This window comes from Toxotes jaculatrix, chromosome 4, assembly GCF_017976425.1.
Source record: "Toxotes jaculatrix isolate fToxJac2 chromosome 4, fToxJac2.pri, whole genome shotgun sequence".
Lineage (NCBI taxonomy): Eukaryota > Metazoa > Chordata > Actinopteri > Toxotidae > Toxotes > Toxotes jaculatrix.
In genome coordinates this window covers 23855657-23878509 of record NC_054397.1, presented here as the reverse complement: position 1 = coordinate 23878509, position 22853 = coordinate 23855657, and the positions used below count along the sequence as shown (strand labels likewise).

General features: G+C 40.2%; 2 protein-coding genes across 3 annotated transcripts; one reads left to right on the top strand and one right to left on the bottom strand.

Moving 5' to 3' along the window:
- Positions 1-2669: 2669 nt before the first annotated feature.
- On the top strand, positions 2670-22851 carry vwa11 (von Willebrand factor A domain containing 11). Of its 2 annotated transcripts, none has more exons than XM_041035990.1 (18): positions 2670-2919; positions 14454-14646; positions 15043-15179; positions 15294-15438; positions 15662-15755; positions 16274-16402; positions 16833-17019; positions 17132-17301; positions 17807-17919; positions 18055-18171; positions 18279-18452; positions 18563-18695; positions 18780-18932; positions 19165-19257; positions 20003-20274; positions 20512-20645; positions 21296-21455; positions 21644-22851. In XM_041035990.1, the coding sequence occupies exons 2-18, from the start codon at positions 14461-14463 to the stop codon at positions 22022-22024; spliced, it is 2778 nt and encodes a 925-aa protein (XP_040891924.1). In that variant the 5' UTR covers positions 2670-2919; positions 14454-14460; the 3' UTR covers positions 22025-22851. The 2 variants fall into 2 exon arrangements, with proteins under 2 accessions (XP_040891924.1, XP_040891925.1); XM_041035991.1 differs by lacking the exon at positions 2670-2919 and adding an exon at positions 13440-13461.
- Positions 3374-16253, bottom strand: LOC121180515 (prostaglandin D2 receptor 2). Its single transcript, XM_041035996.1, is given in 4 exon segments — positions 3374-5743; positions 5745-7122; positions 10699-10780; positions 16222-16253. Coding segments are annotated over 2 exon segments (1455 nt in total). The 5' UTR covers positions 7116-7122; positions 10699-10780; positions 16222-16253; the 3' UTR covers positions 3374-5659.
- Positions 22852-22853: the final 2 nt, after the last annotated feature.

The following is a 22853-nucleotide window of genomic DNA, read 5'->3' as shown; positions in this document are numbered from 1 at the left end:
CATATATATACATACACACATATATATGTGCATAACACTGTAGGCTGTGTTTAGGATAAATAAAAATCCAAGAAGACTCAACTTCAACAAAGAAAGTGTCAAACGTCCTTTTCCCCTTTGCAGCAGTTTGAGGGGGTTAAACTGACTCAGCTGAACCGCTTAAAAATGACAATTTCCCCTTGAACCGAAATTAGCTTCATCGCGCAATTATAGCGCAGGAGTGTCAAACCTTATGAGAGGGTTATGTACAAAGCTGCCATTTGATTAATAAACACTATGTATGTGGCCATATCACTGTTTACAAACCTGCGAGTGTTGTCGAACTTCCCCGGATCGGCACCAGATCTTCACCTGCATCTGAGGGTGATGACACACGGTTAGCTTACAGTTAGCTTACACCCATGACTACACTATATCGTGTAACTTCATCTGCTATAATATTACAAGTTTCTCCTCTTATATGTAATATTTATTGATGTATTTAGCTACTAAGATTACTTTAACACTTAGTTATAAAGTTTACCTCGGATTATGGAGGCTAACTTTGTTAGCAGCTTAGTACGGCGCAACCAGGAGCCGTCACGTTGCCGGTGTAGGTGCGTGTGGAGACTGTCTCCGTGCTCCCACTCAGACACGCCCCCCGCGTCTCCCCAGCCCCGCCCCTTGTCCAAATATGATAACTTCTTGCTCAATAAATAAATACAGAAATAAAAAAAAAATAAAATTAATATTAAAAATAACAAGATGGCGACGGCTAAATTGCCAAACCCGAGGCTTCGAAACGGCAGTTCACAAACCGATGCATGACGTCAGGGTGGGTTGCCACTTTGGGTGCAGGGCACCTCCCACAGCTCAGTGCACCGCGAGACTGGCACAGCGTCATGGAGTGGCAAGGAGGGAGAAGGTCCTATGGCTGCACAGTAAATAGTTATGTTTGACATTAAGACTTGGATTAAGTTTTTTTCCGCATTTTACCTTTATAGAGTGTGACACCCTGTTGAGCAAAACAGGAAACACAGTGGGAGAGAGCAGGGCATGGCCCAAAGGTCCTGGGCTTGGAATCACACTGTGGATGTTGTGGTTAAGTGGTTATTTCTGCCTTTAGGTAACAGGGAAAAGAGAAAAAAGATTTGAGTGTCAATACTTTAAACCAAAACAGTTTTAAGTGGAGAACAATTAGGACAAAGTCGTTTCACGATTAAGGGGTTGGTTAGGACCTCCTCCCGCTCCCTTTTTTCTTCCCTTTGTTTGCCCTCCTGGTGAGTGTTGTCTGTCTTTGTTTGTGTTTTTTGCCTGTTTGTATGGGTGTGTTGATTTGTACAATGTGTGGGGACCTCAGGATTTTCCCACCAGATCACCTGTGCACCTGCAGTTAACCACCTCATTATTCCTCCCCTTCATGCTGCTACTTAAGACCAGTTCTGCACTCCACCCTTCGCCAGTTCGTCTGCTCATCTATTCGACAGACATGTTGGCCTACTTGTAGTGAATATATCTTTGCTTATGCCCAGAGTTTTGTTGTGTTTCTTTGAACTCCTGCCCTGTCGCCTGTTGGATTCTGATGATCGCTTTCTCTTCTCTGCATCAGGATCACCAGCTCAGCTTGTCCCCTGACCAAGACCCTTGTACCACTGGAACCCTGCACCACCTCACGCTCTGTCTGTCTTCATTGCTCTGGAACCCCATTAGCACCCTCTGGCCTGGCCGCCACCCACTTGTGTCTAACAACCCTCTCTACACCTTCTCCCTCCACCTGTCTATCATAGAGTCAAATCTCCACCTGCAATAAAACATCCTTTGGACTCAACTCAAATTATTCCATGTACTGGCTTCTGTGTTTGGGTCCTATTAGTAGTTTGCAGCCCTCAGTGTAACAATTAAGTGCTCATTACACACCAGAAGACACAAGATCTTTAAACTACATAACATTTGAAATAAATTCTTAATAGTTTGAATTCATAAGAGATATAATGCACAGGTTCTACTGCCTTATGTGGCCTGGTATGAGCAGAAACCCTTTTTTTTTTTTTTTAATTATCTGTTATATTTATATACTTATATAAGTACATTTTAGCCTTTGCTTGTTTGGTGACTCTACTCCACTTGTGGAACACTCTTATTTCTTCACATTCAGTTGATAATCTTGGTTAACTTTTGAATGTTTAACCTATATTTAGATATTGTTGACTTCTCTGTACTTTGGCTTTACCATTGTGTCGTAAGTGACACTTGTGGCTACGTGACTGCTACTAAGCAACAGTTACATCATGTTGCTTCACTGGTAAGATACCAGATGTGCTTTTTACCTGCATACTGAACACTGTAATAGTTTCTAATTAACTCACATTCAGTAGCCAAAAGACTCAAAAATCTCCCATTAAATACACATTAGTTACAAAAGGGGTGTGTCATCCCATTCAGCCTTTAGCTCACTCTGTATTTACTTATTCTTGGGAAACATGTGAATCAGTATGTGGAATTCCACAAGTTGTACAACAGTTTTAGATTTGCAACATCCTCAACATCCATTTACCATGACATAGCATTGTCCTGAATAAGTGTTTGCCCCAGAGTTCTGTGTTACTAGAAATATGAACCAATAGCATTCACTCTCACTTCCTTTGTATTTAACAAGTCACATCAATGAAGAAATATGCACAGGATTGAAAGTGCTCCAACAAGGCAGTATAGCAATCTTAACAACACTGACAAACATTCAGTGCAGTTCGGCACAAAGAGCAAATCTTGCCCTTAGGTGTTTTTTATGAAAAGAAAAAAAACTAACCCGTTGTAGGAGTGTCGGATCCTGAAACCGTCCTGAACCACTTTTATGATCTGAGCGCCAAGAACTTTTTTCTGTCTGAATTTCTTCACAAACTGGAAGCAAAAATAAAGCCTGGTCCTGCCTGCTACCCAGGGGTAAGTAAAATAATGCCATTTACATTTACAAGAAGTTGATTTATTGCTTTCTCCGCCTTTAAGTGATCTTGCATCAGTGCATTATCATATTTAGACAGGCATTTTTCTCACACACTTTTACCTGCATTTAACAGAATAAACAATGATGAGTGACTTTGCATAAAACAACAGAATCAACCAATAAGTTTGTTAAAGATCTGGATTTTGGGATCTATTAAACTCTTTGTCACAGACAAAGACAAGAAAATACTTGCAATCAGAAGTGAGAAAACAGACATAACAGATGACCTGAACTTTATTAGACTCTTTACATTATGCCCCTGCTATGTTTTACTATATCTGTTTGGCTAAATTTGTGCTGATATCACAAATGCAGCAGTGGTGGAAAAAGCATTCATGTCCTTTACAATAAATAAAAATACTGTAACACAGGTTCAAAATACTCCATTACAACCCTGCTTAAATAAAATGACAGCTTCAGAAAAATGTACTTTAAGCATCAAAAGCAGAGGTGTTTACAGCTTTTTTTTTTGTTGATAACAAACACTTTTTTTCACTTTGTACATCCAAGTATATTTTAGCACATGATGGTCAGAAGAAAATCACTGATGTGTGACTCTGCCTTAATTCTCTAGCGAGCATCTGTCAGCTGTAAGTACTGCAGCAGTGCATTAAACCAGTTTAAAGCAATACTTACTGTCCCTACCTCCATCTACTATTTCCTTTCATTCTTTCATTATCTCTCATCTGTAGCAACTTGTTTTCACACTGCTTTCACTGGCTTCACTGTTTTCGACATATAGTCTCAGTGCTCTCGTGCTGTTTGATTATCTTCTATCTTATCCAAGTGTTTCTGTCTTTTTTGCAGTTGGGCGTCATGCGTAACCTCTAATCTTCACATCAACAACATTCCACTCATGCCTCTTCGAAGAGGTTTCCTGAATTACACCATGTAATTTTAAGACTATTTAGTTCACTCACATAGATTTGTTGACCTTGTCTCAAATGCTTGCTCTCTGGACCTTCTAACATCCTCCATGCATGCATCACTCCATCATGTATGGACTACACGAAAATTATTGGGGAGGGGAGGGTGGCTGACTCTTACGTTTCACTCTTCAGAGTTATTAATATTTTCTTTAAATCCTTCCCTTGACTTGGGAAACAAAACTGCAACATCCTCCCCCAGTATGTCAAAACACAGTATTAGACTGGTTCAACTCATTTCATCAATAGTAAATTAAATGGGCAAAGCAAAAGATGAATTTACATCTGTGCACCAAAATTTAAACCTTATCTTAATAGAACAATAATTTTCACATAGTCTACAAACTGCATTATAGACACTGAGTTTTCAATTGCCACATTAATGAAAAGCATAACACAGTTATTTTTTAATAAAGAGCTGCTAAATTATGGGTTATTATTGGGTACACCGTGTCATGCTGAACTTGAATTATATTATGGGCTACTTTTATATGAGTTTATATAAGTCTGTGGTAGTACTTGTTACTTTCTTGATTCCACCTTCCTTTTTATTTTTTCATTCTTGTTTCTTTGTCACTTCTTTGTTTACTCCATGAATTCACAGAGAGGAGACATTGCTATACAGCCAAAAAGACATACTGTAGTGCAGAGAAATGGATGAATAGAAAGATGAATTGAAAAGGGGAAGGAGAGATAATCTGCTGGAACTGAATGGTTGAGAGGAAAGTGGAACTTTGTATGTCTGTCTGACCTGTCAGGTTTAATCCTGTGCTGCCTTTATATTGTGGATCTTCACTCTCTAATATTCTCTCCAAATTACAACTACCTCCAAGGTAATCCGACATTGCTGTGGCCTACATTACACCTCAGGCTGTGTGTGTGTGTGTGTGTGTGTGTGTGTAGCTGCATGTGTCCAATTGAGTTTGATGGAGCCAGACAATTGCTGTGGCGGTATTGAGACAGTCAATCAAAATGGATATCAGACATGATCAAATCCAATCACTCAGAAAGGTGGTCAGACGTTCAGCAGTTCAGATTTAAAGTGCTCCTGGATTACAGGACCTGAAAAGCACAATCCTCCAATATTATTTCACGCCTACCTATGCAGTCAGAGCGTTACTGCTCTCTGGTGGCCTTGCATAGAATAAACCCTCAGTCAGAGGTCCTTCTTGTTTCTAGCATGTGATCCCACAACAAAACCACTGTATGCCTGTGTTCCCATTGTCACAATTTTCACAGGATTTTAATGTTTCATTTGAATGCATTTTAGGTGCCCAAATAGGTAAAACTATACAGGATGTCACGTGACAAAAAAGGAAACATCAGAAAAATCAGTCATAATGATCATATTTAGTGTAGCAGAGATGTATTGGTTTTCTTTCCCATCCCTTTACTGAGATTTTCTTCTGAATGTTTGTTCCGAATTTCAAGGTCTTCAAGATGTTTCAATATATAACCAAAACTGTCAACATGTGTTTGCTCTAGAGGTAAAGTCAGGAAATCACCAAAGTCGAAAGGATTCATCCTCTCGGTGACACAAATGTCTGTACACAATTTCAAGACAATCCATCCAGTAGCTATTGAGATATTTTAGTATGGACCAAAGTAGTGGATCAACCGATCGACATTGCTATCCTTAGAGCCATGCCAGTAGCAAGGCTAGAAAGACTATATCAAACCTTACCATTAATTCCTTTCCCACGTACGTTTTGTGGTCGCCACAGCTTTTACATTATAGGTCAGAGGCTTTGAATTAATCTTGTATGTACATTAAGACATATACATAAAGCAAAAAATCATCAGCTATGCTCCACTTCATTTTTTGATTCTTGTCCTGTGTTCCCTATGATACTGTCTTCAAGGCCTTCAGAGGCCAAAGGCAGGGAGATGGGAGGTTGGATGTCAGGCGAGTTACTGGGTGAAAATGAACCCTTTGGCATCCCTGGTGTTGCAAGGCTCACATCTCGACTGCTTTTCCGTCTCATATGAGCTCTTATACTCTTCCCTGGGACCATCAGGAAGCCCCCTTCTTCTTCTACCAGTCCATCAAACACTGCTCCCAGACTCTGTCGTATTCTTACACAGAAGTGTGGGCAGCTGAAGGCATACAGAATGGGGTTCAACACTGAATTCAAGAATGCAATAGTGGTAGCTAGGGGAAGCCCTACCTCCACTAAGCTGAGATTGTTTCTCCAGTACTGGGCTGTCAGTTCAATCATGCAGAAGATGTGATAGGGAGCCCAGCATAGTGCAAATGCCACAATCACAAATGTCACCATTCTGATGAAGCTCTGGGACAGCTGGCCTTGAGTGGGCCGATTAGAGGTAGTGGGGGACAAGGTAGCAGGTGTCAAGGTTATAGATGGACTGGAGGCCAGAGGCTTGAGAAAGATATCAGTTGTTTTTGTGGTTGTTGAGGTATTTGTAGATCCTGATGCTCCGTCTTTGTTTGACACAATCAGCACATCAGTTAGTCTGGTGGTGCTCTGCTTCCTCCTCATGCTCCTGTTCCTCAGGTTGAGACCTATTTGGATGTAGCTACCTGCAATCACCACCAGGGGAAAGAGGAATGCAAGCAGCAACTTGAAGATTGCTGTTGCTGCCTGCCTCACTTTGCAATCTCTCTCCAGGGTGGCTTGAGAAGATAAAATCAAGGCAAAATTATGGTAACACAAATTCCCCCCATCCTCTTTCTTAGTAACAGAACGGAACAGAGTGTAAGGTAGTGTATTAATTGCTGCCCATAGCCAACCCAATAGGCACACCTTCCAGGCTCCTGCCACTGACCGGTGATTCTTGCTCCACACCGGCTTGACCACAATTAGCAAGCGGTCCAGTGAAATTGCAGCCAGCAGGAAGGCTGATAAAAACATGTTTAAGAAGAAGATGGAAGCTTGTATTTTGCAAAGTGGGTTGCCGAACTCCCAGCTATGGGAGTGGTAAAGGTAAGAGGTGAAAAGTGGGAGTGTCAGGGTCGCTAGGAAATCAGACATGGCCAGGTTGAGCACCCAGACAGAGGCTACGGTGCGGTGCCGCAGGCGGAAGCCAACCACCCAGAGGATCAGGGCGTTCTCCAAAATCCCCAGGCAAGAGACCAAGCCATGGATGAGAACCACCACCAGATTGGCATTTTGATTTTTGTTGAGGTTGTGTCTCTGCATGTCCTGTAGCAGGGGGCAGAAGAGCTCTCCTCTGGTCGTGTTTGCCATTGGTAGTCTGGAAAATAAAATAAAATAAAAACAGTAAGAAGACATTAATGGAGAACTGATCTGAGGTACTGGTGCTCACAAGCATCTTGATTGAAAGCTAAATGCGTTGTATGTGTTACCTTCTCCTGTAGTATCTGATGTTTTTTTAATACATGCTCATGACTGTCTTCAGTAGAAAGAAATTACACTAATGGTGCTGATAGTGGTGAACAGTGGTGGAATGTAACAAAGTATTTGTGCTTCGTTACTGTACTTAAGTATTTTTTTTATGTATCTGTACTTTACTTAAGTAAAAATAATAATGCATACTTTGGATTTTACTCCGTTACATTTTGCAGCAATTATCTGTACTTTCTACTCCACTACATTTCTACAATCTATGCCGTTACTCGTTACATGTTATGAACATAATTTCCTCAAAATCTTGCATGAAAAAATAGACTGATTGCGTTGAGGCGTTGTTTGCTATTGCCAACCAATCAGGTGGCTCTATTACCTCCAATGATGGCAGAGTGCGCATTTGGTAGCAACACAAGCTGGTGGACCGGCCTGATTCCGGCGAGAAGAAACGTCATGCGACATCAACATGAACCTACAGCCAACGTCAGCTAAGCGTGAGCCTGAGCCCTCCAGCTCAGAATTAGAAAGCCATCTTAGACAGCCATATTCTTGATGTAGTACTTCCATTTTCACTTGAGTAAATGTTTTGCGGGATATTTGTACTTTTACTTAAGTACTAAGCTTCAGTACTTCCTCCACCACTGCTATGGTGAAAGTGATGATATGATCAGTAGATGTGCCTTTGCCTGTAGATGTAGCTGATAAATCACCGCCTCCTTTCCTCATAAACTATGACCAAATGACATCAGTAACAAAATCATCTTGTTTCTTAATCTTTATTGATCATTTACAAATCTTCTTTGCCGCCAAGGAGACCACAAAGAAAACCTTATTAAATGCCAGACATGATAACAGATGATGAATCGTCTTAAACAGTATTATTCTTGGAAGTAGAAGCTTATTATGCTCTGACTCACACAGTGTTTAGCACAAAAATTGCCTTTGTTTAAATCTGGGAATTTCTTGACTGTACAGTCATAACATGCTCCACAGACTTTCAAGTAGTTGTGATGCACTAACAAAACAATCATCAATGGGTTTGTGCACCCTCATCTGACAAAAAAATCTTGTCCTTCTGATAAAGACAAGTCAATGCCTGCTGCTGTTGTCAAACCACATACCACTTCTTGAGAAACAACATGAACTTAGTTGAGTAATACAGTCTGGGATTGTATTGCTTGACTAAGCATGTGTAGCTGTGATGTGTTTATTATGTTTTCACTATATGTTTATTTATCTATCAGCCTCTTTTTCATTGACATAACCACTTTGTACTATTCATCTTGTGTGAAAATACCAGGATAGATGTCAGTTGGAAGTTTAAAGACATGAAGGTAACCAAGCCTTATTTAAAATCCTGGATTTCAGCGTTACATTTTAGTGGCAGAGGTCTGCTCAAAGTGAAAAACTTATCACCCAATGCAAAGCCCAAAATAATGAGTCAGAAATGAACTAATATAATTAGTAAGCTGGCTGGCTGGTTAATCACCACTCACTTTTTGTTGGATTCTAGTACCAATGCCTGGGAGACTAGCATGTGGCAAGAGGAGAACTTTAAACAACAGGGCTATTTTAGCTGATTGGTGGCAAGTGTATCTATGAGACTGTCCTGTAAAAAATGACGCTATAGGTCATCTGTTCAAGCAGCTTATTATGACAGATAGTTGTGTTTTATAGTTAGGCGACTTCCAGTTATCATGAATAAAGGAGGAATTCAGGTCATGTAGCTTACAGAGCAGCAAAGTCCATATTAGGACGTAGGGGACACAGGACTTTAACCTATATAGCACCTGTTAATTTCCCGTGTGAAACCAGTCATCAGGTGTGTTTCTGTTACCCATGACTGCTCCACAACCTTAACTGCATGTTTATTATTCTAACCACGACAATGAATGTCCTCTAACTTTAACGAACTACTTATTTTTAACCAGACCACAAATTTTCCCACACCTAACCAAGTAGTTTGTAGCCCAAATCTAAGCAAACCATGATTGTTCCACAACCTCAACCATGTTTTCATTATTGTTACCATGATGGCAAAGGGTAGGTATGCTTGCTGCTGGTACTGTCCTATGGGTTGTATTATTGTTAACATGATGACGAAGGTTTTGGTACTCGTGTCTCTTGTACGCTTCCATGGGTTGGACTTGAGGGTAGGGAGAAATGACTTATATGGTCGTGTAGGAAGAAGACTTGTTGGTATTTACTTACAGTAGCTAGCACTGCTAACATAAGCTAAGAAGATAATATGGATACGTATGTCTGTTGTTTCAGCTGACCTGCAGAACACAATTTCACATGAAACAATAGCGTCAAAACAGGTAATAGTTTAGTAGGTCAGTTATGGTTATGTGGGGTTATGTGAGGTAATGCAAGAAATAGCTGACGTGGAACATCTAGTTATCACTAAACACTGTAAAATTAAAAAAAATCTGACTATTTAAATTACATGTTACCATTATATTCTTACATACACACAGTCAGTCATATCCCCTAACACTGACTGCCAAGATGAGGCAAACATAGCATCGTGTCTGCACATGAATACAGATGTGAGTAAATATATCCATGACACAATGCTGACACGACTTCTTCCACCAAGTGTAAACTGCACATAGTATTGTATTTACTGGTTACACCTAGCTGATTTAGTGACACATTAATATAAACAGTGAGGACACAACATTACAAACCCCTCTCAGTAAAATGGCATACAATTGAAAAGCATCTCTGTAAAGCAGTTTCAGGGAAACAAAAAGTAAACTGTATAACCTTCACAAAGGCAGAAGTTATAGCAGGACTCTTATTAGACTGCATTCTTTATATAACTTATAAATCTGCAACTGTATACACAGTATCATCTAATATCACCATGTTTGAATGAAAAAACAAAACTGTCATTTAAATACAACAGAAAAAAACACACCTGTGGGACTATCAGGGCAGCAAGGAAAAAAGCAGGCATACAACAACAATAAAATAACAATACGACTTGCATAAGAATTATGAAATAGTTTGTAGTACGATTAAAAGTAAAAACCAAGTTAACAACTTGCGGCATGAAGTAGATCAAAACCATGAAACATCAGTTTCATTAGAAAGTGCACTGATGACTATAGTAACAATTGTTTGTCAAAAGCCATGGACTTATTGCCGATGTGATCACAACTACATTCAATCATCGTGGTGCTGTAAACGGAATTAATTTAGATGTTTGGGTAACACTCACCTGGATGTTCGGTTCCACTCACAGAGGAAAAGGAAAAGCCCAAATCTTTCATAAATTCCTGTTCTGCTTTCCTCTTTGTCTTACTGTCACAAACACTCCCTCAGGTTCTGTCACTTTCTACAGCTCTCTCCCACACACACACACACACACACACACACACACACACACACACACACACACACACACACACACACACACACACACACACACACACACACACACACACAGACCTACCTCCCTTTTCTCCACCCAGTTTGCTGACAAGAAATCCGATGAGTGAGTGAATGTGTGAAGATGGATGCAAATTTGACTGATGCTCCAGTTCAGACAGGTACAGGAAACAGATCGGCACAGGAAAATTTCACATGAAAAAAGAGAAAAACAGAAAGTCACAGAGACTGAAATATAATATGTGTGGCACGTCTTTGTCTGTCCTACATCCTCATACCCAGGCTGGACTTGTGTGAACTAGTTGCCCAGACACTTCAGACCGTGACGTAGTTTCCATGATGATACACTGCATCAACAAAGTGCAGTCTGTACACAGACATAATTCCTCTAAGATCCTGACAGTCCTGATTGTCTTTCAACTGGAACAACAACATCCAGATTTTACTTGGTAGTTATCTGCAGCTATTGGAGAAAAGTGTGATGAGAAAGCTTGAATTAACAAAGAATATGAATATGGATAAAACAGCCCTTAGTACCAGTTATACTGTTACTGTGGATGTAAACCAGCTGATGTGTGTCCTTGCATGGCTGCATGGTAAATGTCATCCATGATTCTCTGTCAAGATGTGTAACTTGAGCAGTTTTACTGTATATCTGTAGGGTACGGGGTAGGTGGTGGTAGGGTATGGTGGTTAATGAGTTGATGAGGAGGGAGCATTCAGATGCTTTACTTAAGTAAAAGCTGCAATTAAATATATTCCATGACAAGTGAAAATCCCTCATAAAAAATTAAATGTAAGTGAAAGTACGTAAATATTATTACCAGAAGTCTCAAAAATATAACCAGTCACAGTGCAGAAAAATGGCATCTTTGAGTGTTGTGTTTTAAATCAGAGGTTTCTTATTACTGATGTATCATTGTATTAGTGGTATATTACTGTTGTATCTGACCAGAGCAGAACTGGTTTTAACTATCATTTATACGGCTGGATAGTTGAATCTATAACAATACATCATGGTTTGTAGGTTAATTTCTTCCTTTTTAAATGTGGATGTAATCGCAGTACTTGAGTAGTTATATTCCAGCGTTGTTAATGATGGGTGGAATATTGTCATGGTATTGTGACTGTTCTCCTTGACCTCATTCATGCTCCACCAGTTATCACATATTTGTTTAAAAAGTCAAATTTCCATTTACAGCTCTTTTATAGCTAACAGATTTTGGTCCTTGGCAGTCCACAAAATATGACCCACCTTTGTAATTTATGACTGTGATTAAAGCTGCACTAATAATTATAAACAAATGAAAAAAATGTGAGAGCTGTGATGAACCCACAGAGAATTAACGCCCAAGTCGTCCAGAATTCCTATCAGCTCACCTCAGCAACTTTGAGCTTGTGGTTTTGGTTGTACAGCTCTCAGCTTTAGTCTTTGATTGTCAGAGCTTTCATCAGCCTCATTTCCAGCAGCAGGCAGCTGTTTTCAGTGAAAAAGATCTTACAATTCCATTTTACGCTACCTGCTCAGCACCAAAGGGCAAATGTTAGCAGCTACCTGGTGATCAAGCTAGAGAATTTACAGGCTAAAGAGCCGGATATTTCCCTCAAGAATTTGTAGAGACCAAAACAGAGCTGAAAGAAGAGTTAATACTGGACACAAACAGAGCACAAAATGAATGTTAATTTTGCTATGAGTCTCAGGACACTTCCCAACCCACAGCATTGACTCTCTGTGCAACTGCTCTCTTTTTCCTTCCTTTGTGCTCTTTGGACCTGTATATTTAGGAGGAGCTGAAATAAGGTTCAACCAGTGGTCCAGTTACTGTACAGGTCAAAAGGTTTTTAAGGCAGGGCACCAGGCTTTTCTACAGAAATGTTATAAGGAAGTGAAAACTTTTTTCTGCTTTGTTAAATCATAACCTAATTTTTAAGGTCTTTTATGTGTAACACTGGGAAAGTAATTTAACCATTTGAGACTAGAGTGTAAACAAACAAACAAACAAACAAATAAATAAATATCACTGAATTAAATACACATTAAATATATATAATTTAAGTATGTATGACAATACATACTTAAATTAAAGCCTTGGGCAGAAAATAAGGATAAAACAATGCACAGAAAATGTCAAACTCTGACCTCAGAACAGTTAAGACTATAATCCAGCCCAGCTCCCTTTGCTTTGGCTAAGTCCTTTTTATCCTGGAAACAGGTCATGGTGACAGGAATGAACAGCAAAGTTCATCTAGAAGGGTGTGAAAGTGTAATTCATGTGGTTGAGCATGTTTGCATAGGTAAAAATAAATAAATAAATAAAAACAGCAACAACAACAACAACAACAACAACAACAACAACAACAACAACAACAACCGACCAACCAAACAAAAAAAGTAAGTGAATATATACTGCTGAAGAAGAGAGCTGAAGAACCCAGTCACTTTCTATATTACTACATAAATAATCTCCAGTCCTTCACACCTAACTTGAGAAGTAGGAAGGAGGCATCAAGTTAACTTGCCCCACCTTTATTTAAACCTGTCTGTGAGGTGAATACCTTTTTACCTCATTGCACAGGTTTATGATGATAATCTCTATCTATTTATGATGGAAACCTTTCAAATCTGTTGAAAGCCGCTGTGGATGACTGATAATGATATGAACAGGAAGTTAACATGCACACACACACGACACACCCTAGGGGCGACCCTTGGCCGCCACCCTTTATATACAAAGTACTGGTACTGTATATATACAGCTGTAGTGGGGTGGTGGGGCTGCGTGTTTCTTCTTTGAGTCACTGAAGTCATCACAGTTGAGAAACCAAGGTATGATAATATTTCAAGTTTATTTTTCTTAATTGACAAGTACTCCTATTACATTTTAAAATATTTATTTTCAGAAAAAAAATATTTTAAGATATTTTTCCATTCTGAGAAATCTCTCTCTCTCTCTCTCTCTCTCTCTCTCTCTCTCTCTCTCTCTCTCTCTCTCTCTCTCTCTCTCTCTCTATATATATATATATATATATATATATATATATATATATATATATATATATGTATATAATGTATATAATGTATAGTGAATATGTAAAAAATGGAATTTTCCTTTAAACTACTTTATGCACAGGTCTGTGCACACCTGGCTAGTAACACCTTATTTTAATGCTGCATTTATCATTGCTGCAAATACCACTTTATAAGACTTGCACAGTTGCTCAGTTGGCTTTTACTTCACTGGTTACATAATCAGTTTTATTGAGAAATGTATGTGAATAACAACTAAAGGCCACAGTAAAAAGCATAATAATACAATATGATGGGAGAAACACATTCCCCATTTGTGTGCTAAATGTGCATCTTTACCTATGGACCCAGTGTATAAAACTGTATAAAACAATCTGGCTGGGTTTAAAATAGAAAATCTAATTTTCTTTGAAAAGACCAGGATATGTAAAATAATACAACAAACAGAGTTCCTAAAAATCAGCATATCCTGTGTGTAATGATTTGGTTTTCTCTCTCTCTCCCTTCTCCTTTACATATTTTGAATTATGGCTGATTCTCATATATGAACCTGTTCCTGAGGATTTTCCTTTGTCCTTTCCCCTAAAACAGACTTCTCCAGGACTGTCTGATTCTTGTCCATCTCTCGCATGTATCTTCCAGAAACATTTGGCAATGTTTGAGCATAAACAATCAGAACATGGGTCAATTGAATCAAATTAACTATCAACTACTTTTAAGTACTTTCAGAGCATTTGTCAGATAACTGAAAACTGATAACTGATAATAAATCATTTGTTTTCTCCCCACAGATTGATTATGACTTCAGTGCTGGGACTAGCCCTGCTGGGCTTGGCCCTGATAGCAGGGCCCTCTGTGGCCTTTGTCCCCATCGGAGGTGGGGCGTCCACTCATGTCAGCATTACAGGAACAGCTCTATTGCAAAAAGTGACGGAGACATGTCGGGCGGTGGCTGAGGCTGCTGGTCATGAGTTCAAACCCACGGTAGGACGGAAGATTATGAATGTGCAAGAGAAATGTGCACAAGCCCAGTCACACAACATGTAAACACACACACACACACACACACAGAAAGACACATGCATTCACCCACATTTTAAAATATCTGTATGTTTTATTTCAGCCTGGACACACAAACCACAAAAAGCAAGAGAGCAATAAACATATACACTGGATAAATGGCCACTCTGTGGTTTGATCCAAGCAGTATTTTAAAGGAACGGTTCAGTGTTAAGTGAAATCTGAGCCAGGATAGCTGTTCCCCTCTGTTTCTCTGTTTTTATGACAGTGACAAGCTCCATAGGCTAACTCTTTAACCACGTTATCAGACCCATGGTACATGGCTTCATTCTTAATGCAAACACTTATTTCTTCCTGCAGGGTTCCTCTCCTGAGGAGCTGGTTCAGGCCTGTCTAGGGCCCACAGCACCAGGAGAGGTGTCAGGTGCCAAGTTTCACTCTGCGCTTCAAGAAATCTACACCCAGAATGGACTGGTAGACCGTGACTTTGTCAACAGGTGGGAGAAAGATCAAAACAAAAACAGTCATTAAAAAGAAAATACTGCAATACTTTAATGTTTTTATAATTTGCCCGTACAAGTGCCAAGTTATTACTTGTGACATTCTTTCAGTGCTTCGCACCACTTCAACTCTGAGGCCTTCCTGGAGGGACGTGGCCTAATCACAGAGGGCATGGTGGCCATTAAGGCCAACATTCGCAAGGAGAACTTCCAGGCTGCCAGGGAAACTCTGGGCAGAGTCCTTCATACACTACAGGTGTAGTAATACAGAAATTGGGCATAAGGAAGTTAAAAGGAAGGGAATTGGAATAACAAACTGGCACAGACTGGAAGACAGAATGATAAAGGTTAAAGGAAATAGAATAAGTAAAAATATAGACTAAAGGGAAAAGGATTTATAGACTTTAACATTTGTATAAATAGTGAGTGTGAAATCTGCCCGTGTATATGTATGAAAGTGTGTTTCCATATATTTTCAGGACTTTTACAGCCACAGTAACTGGGTGGAGCTGGGTTACACAGAGCCATACATCAACCTCATACGCCCTGATCTGACACTGGAAAACCTGGCAGGTGTGTGTATGATTATCACATATCATTATGTATTTCTGTGGCGCGTGTCACAAAGTAATAGATAACTAGACAGTCATAAAACTCCATCTGTGAGAAAATCTATAGAAAAGAGCAGCGTGCATTGTTTTGTCTTTATGCTTTGGCCATGGAGAGCAGTCTATTCTGACTGATTCAAGAAGGACAAACACCTGTGGAGATTAGTTCATTATTAACGGGGAAACTACTATGTTGTTACCTGCCTTTTGTAGTTGTTTTCATAGTAAAAAATATTTCAAGGCTGACAAACAAAAAACATTACACATATTTTACTGTTGGCAAGAGACTGTGGTCTAAATGGAATAATCTGCTCCAACTTGTGTGGTTAGGAAAAATTAAACACTCAACCACACAGATTTTTGTGGATTATCCTAACATACACAGACAAACAGCAGCTGTTCAGTTGTGCAATGAAGTAATGCCCACTTACCTTGGTCTGGACTTAAATGTATTGTTAATCCTGTATCGTGTTTGTTGTGTAGATGTCAACACTGCCACCTGCAGTGACTGTGCCAGTGGAACATGCCCCAATCCCATCCTCCCCAACATCCTGAAAGAGAAGAAACTGACATCAGGCTACATGGGAATCTCATCTTCTTACAAGCCTCAAGGTACCAAACATATCTTCACACCATATTCAGATACACTGACCCCTTTTCATTCACAGTCATAAAGAACACCAGGCTAAATGAGAGGCGCATAGTCACTGACAAAATTTACCACTACAGCATATGTAGGTATAAAGAAAAGAGTCCAACACAGAGTTCAAAATAAATCCCAATAGGGGCTGATCATAACAGTAACTCTTGTCGTACACATACAGTACACGGAATAATGTCAGCTATTCCTTTTACACCATATAGGGAATCTAGATGTTATGGTTAACCACTAACTAACATACACACTTGTGTTACTCAGACATTCAAGTTTTCCAAATATTTATTGAGTTGAAATAAAGCATTAAAATCTGCATGCAAGTCCACCATATAATTCATTTTGAACCATGACCTAGTTTGACCTGCCCCGTCTGGTCTGTGCCAGGTAAATGTAGCCATGGAGGTGAAGGTGACATGACCAGCACAACAGATCCTCGCGGTGGCATCAGCAAAGATGAGCGTCGCTCTGACAACGTGGCCCTCCACGATGCTGCTGTGAAAGCAGCCACAGCTGCAAGCCTCCAGCTACTGGAGGACATCCGTTCAGCTGCCGGGGATAATGATTTTCTGAGGTGTGACTGCCCGATTTGAAAAATATCGGCATGTTGTGCATTCGTGAAAGAAAGCATTCTCAATTGCTTATTATAAGATAAAAATGTAACATTCTGTCTTTATTTCTCACAGAATGATGGGGATTGCCCGCTCGTCTGTCGTGTGCTTTGTCATTGACACCACTGGCAGCATGTCTGATGACATCGATGAAGCCAGGGCAGTTGTTTATGAAATCATTGACAGCAAAAAAGGAACACAGGATGAGCCCTCCGAGTACATCCTGGTGCCCTTCAATGACCCCAGTATGAACTTTTCTACCATGTTTAGGAAAGCATTGGTAATGTTAGACACCTGACAGTGTGATAACGCCGTAGCATGTTATATATGTAATTTTTGACTGTATATTTCTATTTCTACTGGTTAGATTTTATTTTACTATTTTTTTTGTCATCACACTGCTTCATACATCTTCATAGTGCTGACAACATTATTTTTTTTCCAACATGCATTGGTGAAGTTAATAAGTTTGTCACCAAGTGATACATCCAAATAACAATCAATATATTAATAACTTTGTATCAAGTCCCCCCTCATCTTATAGGTGCAGCACTCCATGTGATATATTAGTTGAACTGTGCCTCTCCATTTATCAGAGGGACTTTTTTCAAGCCGGTTTCTTTAATATTTGATCTGTAGATAAAATAGACAAAGCAAAATGTGGTGCATACTGTAAATCTGCACACAGACCATGAACCATGGTTCTGTGGGATTTAAAATGAGAAAAGGTTTTCTTTGTTTTTTATGTAGGTTTTGGGCCTATGATCAGGACAACAGACCCTGATAAGATGAAAAAAGAAATTTCTAAACTCACAGCGACAGGTGGGGGTGATACCCCTGAGATGTGTCTGTCAGGACTCCAGGTATTAAAGCTATGATATTGTCATATTGTAACTAGGATGGTCTTTGTCAACATTTTTCCAGATATTTAAATGGATCCTTGAAAGGCTGTAGTGATTCAGAATGACCTGATCTGACCCATTATTTTGCTTCTTCAGCTGGCTCTCACTGGTGCCCCAGGCTCCTCCTACATCTATGTTTTCACTGATGCTCCACCCAAAGACATCGCCCTCAAGGACACGATTGTTGCACTCATCAGGAGCACCAAGTCAACAGTAAATACTGACTGAGACCAGTGATAACCAGAGTTCACTCAGTCTATATGTGTAAATTTAACTCAGATAGCTGAGGTTGTAATCTCCACATTAACTAATCTCCACAGGTGTCATTCTTCATGACTGGGGCCAGTAGGAGGCGCCGTCGTTCCCTCACAGCTCCTTCCTTTAACGACTACAAGGACCTGGCTCTGGCCTCTGGAGGCCAGGCCATCCAGGTGTCCAAAAGACAGCTGCCTCAGGCCACAGACATCATCCTTGACACCTCTACTTCAGCTCTGGTAGGTTCATCCTGTTCAGTCTAAAGCATCTAGGAGACCTTTCGTGGCTGGATCAGTCCAAAGAATTGAAATCATCAATTTTTATCCTCTTGCTGTCCCTTCTGCCCTAGGTGACAGTTCTTCAGCAAGAGAGGACTCCTGGGAAGCAGGAGAGCTTCCCCTTCAAGTTGGATGAATCTCTTCTAAATATCACCATCTACATCACGGGGACATCCATCACTTTCGAACTGACCAACCCTGCAGGTAGCTCACCATGTCCATCTTTCTGTCTAAGAACATTATTGTGATAGATCTTTATGACTAATAATGCATGCTGAACATTTTCAGGTGTGAGCCAGAGCAGCACTGAGGCCAGTGGTAAACTGGGGACCATTCAGACAGTGGGCAACCTGAGGAGAATTCGTCTCAATGCTGACAAGCAGACAGGAACCTGGCAGATCAACATCAACTCCAACCAACCATACACACTCAAAGTCACAGGTCAGACACTGCATATTTGTTAATTACGCACACACATACACAATCTTTCTGTACAAAAGTGCTATTGAAATTGTGTCCTCTTGCACACATTAAAGTGTTTCTTATCACTAGCATGTTTATTCCCACTGAAAAGTTTGTAGACTGAAGCTGCTTCTGTTGATAGGTTCACTGAGTTGACTGAGTTCACTGGCGTGTATCTGTATTTACTCTAAGTGTGCGTTTGTGTTTCCAGGCCAGAGTACTATTACGTTCATCTATGACTTTGTGGAAAGATTCAAAGGACCTCACCCAGGTTATGCAGTACTCAGTGGGCGTCCACAAGCAGGTAACATGCAATAAATCAATTTTACTGTTTCACAAGAGCACTTGTCAACAGCATCTGTACATCATGTACATTTTTTCCAATCATAGAGAATGTTTTGATGTTTCAGCAACATTTCACACCCAGAATATCAAACATCCAAATGACTGAGTTATCATTTGATGGCTGAGTTGTTAGTCACAATGTAGTGAAATGATGTACATGTGTTATCTGAGGCAAGTGGCTACAATAAGTGCTCTCTGTGCTACAACAGCATCATCTAGTGGTGAAAAGCAATTAGGCCCCTAAAGGTACTTCATCGGTGACTGTTTCCCATGATCACCTTTGCAGTTCCCCTCGGCTCTGCAGAGCACATTAGCATCTTTAAGCTTATTGTTTTGATTTTAAGGCCTGCAGATGTCTTGTTTTGATTCACTCTCATACTACCCGTCCAGCACCAAACAGCAGACAGATAAAATTAGTGAATAGCTGGTGAATATAGTCTCTAAAATCAGAGTGGATCTTGGACTTATGTTTACCAGGTGGCCAGAAAGACAATTCACTTTAATCGTTGCTAATGTTTCTCTGCGCTGGATGTGTAAAATGTGTAAGTGTTTGCTAACTAGTTTGCTGTCACCAGCTTTGTAAGGTGATAATACATCAATCTAGTGATTACAGCTTGGTGATAAGTGACCAAAAAATCAGTTCATACAAGTTCAAGTGAACTCTCCCTACCTTGCTTCTCTGTTTCTCTCCTCTGGAAACTCAGGCCAGCCAGCCACCTTGATGCTCTCAGTAATGGGAAGGAAAGGTCCATCCTCAATGACTGTTGGAAACATTGGCCTGGTGACTGTGTCTGGTCCTGAGGCTATGAGCAATAGCACAATGGCTGACATGGGCAACGGAGACATCCTGGTGACTGTTGATACGGTCCCTGAAGGAGAGTTTGTGGTTCTTCTGAAAGGAACGGACAAAGTGTCAAACACTGTATTTCAGAGGCAGTCTACCACCCAAATGTCCGTCTCCAAAGTGAACATCCAGGTCTGTGTCTCTACATCCTCCTCAGAACCTGTATATCCATTCATGCAGCATTTGTTTGATAGATGACAGAAAGCATGGGGGGTGCAAAGGAATACTGTATCCAAATGATACTGATACAAATGCAGTTTATTTTAGAATTATAACTGAGATCATTGAAACTTTTTAGGAGTGTGAGAATGACATCACTCTTCTTCACCTCCTTCTTTCCCTTGTTCTTTTCTTTAATTTTCTATCTAGGCTGCGGTGGACAGCAGTGTGGAGCCAGGTACAACTTTCACACTCCCCTTCAGTGTAATGACCCAGGGTTCTGGTGGTCAGTACTCCATCAGTGCCAGAAATGACAGAAACTTCAACATGCACTACCCAAGCAGGTGAGGGGAAGCAGCTAAAAAGAATTCCTTTGCTAAATGTCCTTATCATCATAGACAGGAATATCTCTAGATGTTAGTTCAGCATTTTGGGAAATATGCTATTTTGCTTTCTTGCAGAGGGAGGAAATAGATACCGCTCTCGTGTGTTCGTCAAAATACGAATATAGAACTGGCAGCAGGTTAGCATAGCTTAGCACAAAGACTGGAAACCTTCTATCCAATGGCACAGTAAGAAGTTCCTCAGGCTGGTACGTCTAAATCTATATCCCATTTGTCTGGCCAAGACCAGTTACTGTCACTACAGTTACATTACAGTCACTAGATTGCAAGACCAGTTACTGGTCCTGGCCAAGAAATAGTCTTGCACAAAACCCCCCATAAAACTGCGAATTGTTCTTTTTACGCTTCCATTTTTGTGCAGATTAAACAAACAGCTAAAGCTGTACAAATTCCATAAATATCTGGAAATGGTGTTGAAGTATCTCATTATACCTCAAATATCCATCCTGGCTGCCTGTTGCTTGGAGCAAAGTTAAGTTTTCCACGACAAAAACAACCTCTCAGCCCCTACATCTTCAAATTTCAATCAAAATGCACACAATTACAGTTCCTGTAATCAAGGTTGGTACTTTTCTTGCTTTTCTTGACAGCCTCACCCTGACAACCGGAGAATATACTAATGCTACGCTGACCATTACTCCACCTGCCAGCACAACGTCAGGCACTGACATCACTCTGACTATAGAAGCCAAGTCGTCCAGTGGTGTCGACTCCAATTACGTCGTTCTGAGATTGTCCGTTGTTACCAAGGTAACCAGACACATCCTGGATTACACCTAGATAGAAAGAGTGAAATAAATAAATAGAAAAGCTTTTGAACTTGACCATAGAACAGATGTGTTTCTTTAGAAGTTATACAAGTGTCATGTAGATCTAACTTTCCCTTTGCTGTGATTCATGCTTAAATTTCCCACATTTTTTTTCTGTTCCCTGTCCAGATCACTGATTTTGTTCAGCCTTTGTGTGAAGTGGTTAGTGTGCTGGCTGATGACTGCCCTCAAGATGTGTCTCAGTGTGGACCTTTCCAGTGGGAGCTCTCGGCCAACCTTACTGATGGAAACGGCACCGGCATAGAGAGAATCTCCCTCCGACAGGGCGATGGAAACCTCACATACACCTCCCTGAGTGCTCCCATCATCCAGGCGAACTACAATGCTTCCTGCTGCTCGCAGATTGTTGAGTTCATAGCTGTAGATAATGTCGGCAATGTGGGAAAGTGCTATCACTCAATTGTTCGTTCGGGTGGCCCTCCTGCTTTAAGTCTGTCACTGCCACTGTGGTTGTGTCTGCTGATGTCTGCTTTTGTAATGTGGCCTTGAAGGGTTTAGGTTAGGTTGCTCAGCGTCTTACGTCTGCACTCTGCACTGGGTATTGGATAGACTGTTTATGATTCTAAATTATTTAAAACAATATGTCTTTGCTATGAAGTGAAATTTTCTATTGGTGATAGTCATTTTGTGCTCAGATATTATGCTTAAATAAAATGTGAGCGCTGATTAAGCAGTGCTGTACTGCATGACTACATTTTTTTTTCTAGATTGGGGAAAAAAAATCTTTCTTGGAACAAATCTTTGGCTGCCAGCATGTGTGGTGTGTGGCAGCAGAAAACCATTTGTACCCATTAAAATGCACAATAACATGCCTGTATTTTTCTTGTGAGCTACTACAATAGGTGTGATCATTTCAGGGGAGTCAGGAAAAAAATCAGTGCATAGAGTGAGCAAGAAGGAAGATTATTCTCCCTGTTTAATCGCATTTAAATACATTTACCTTGAAAAAACATGCATGTATATTAAATGATCTTCTATGGACATATTTTGCATTTTTCGGTAATAAAAATGTCAATCATTGCCTAAAGACGGGCATTCTTTGTGTAGTACATGGTACAGTTGCCATGCTGTGGATGATTTTGTTTACATTTTGCCAAGAAACCCACTAAAACTGTATGGAACTGACTGATGAATTTTCTTTGGACAATTAGGTTCATGTCTTCAGACGACAGAGCACCTGAGAGCAACAGGTACAGCAGAGTAGATGCAACAATCAGATTTGAAGAGACAATAATACTGCTGTAAAGTGAGAATAACTATTTGGATTAAAAAGAAAGAATGATATACAATAACAATCAGTCATCACGTAGTGGATGGG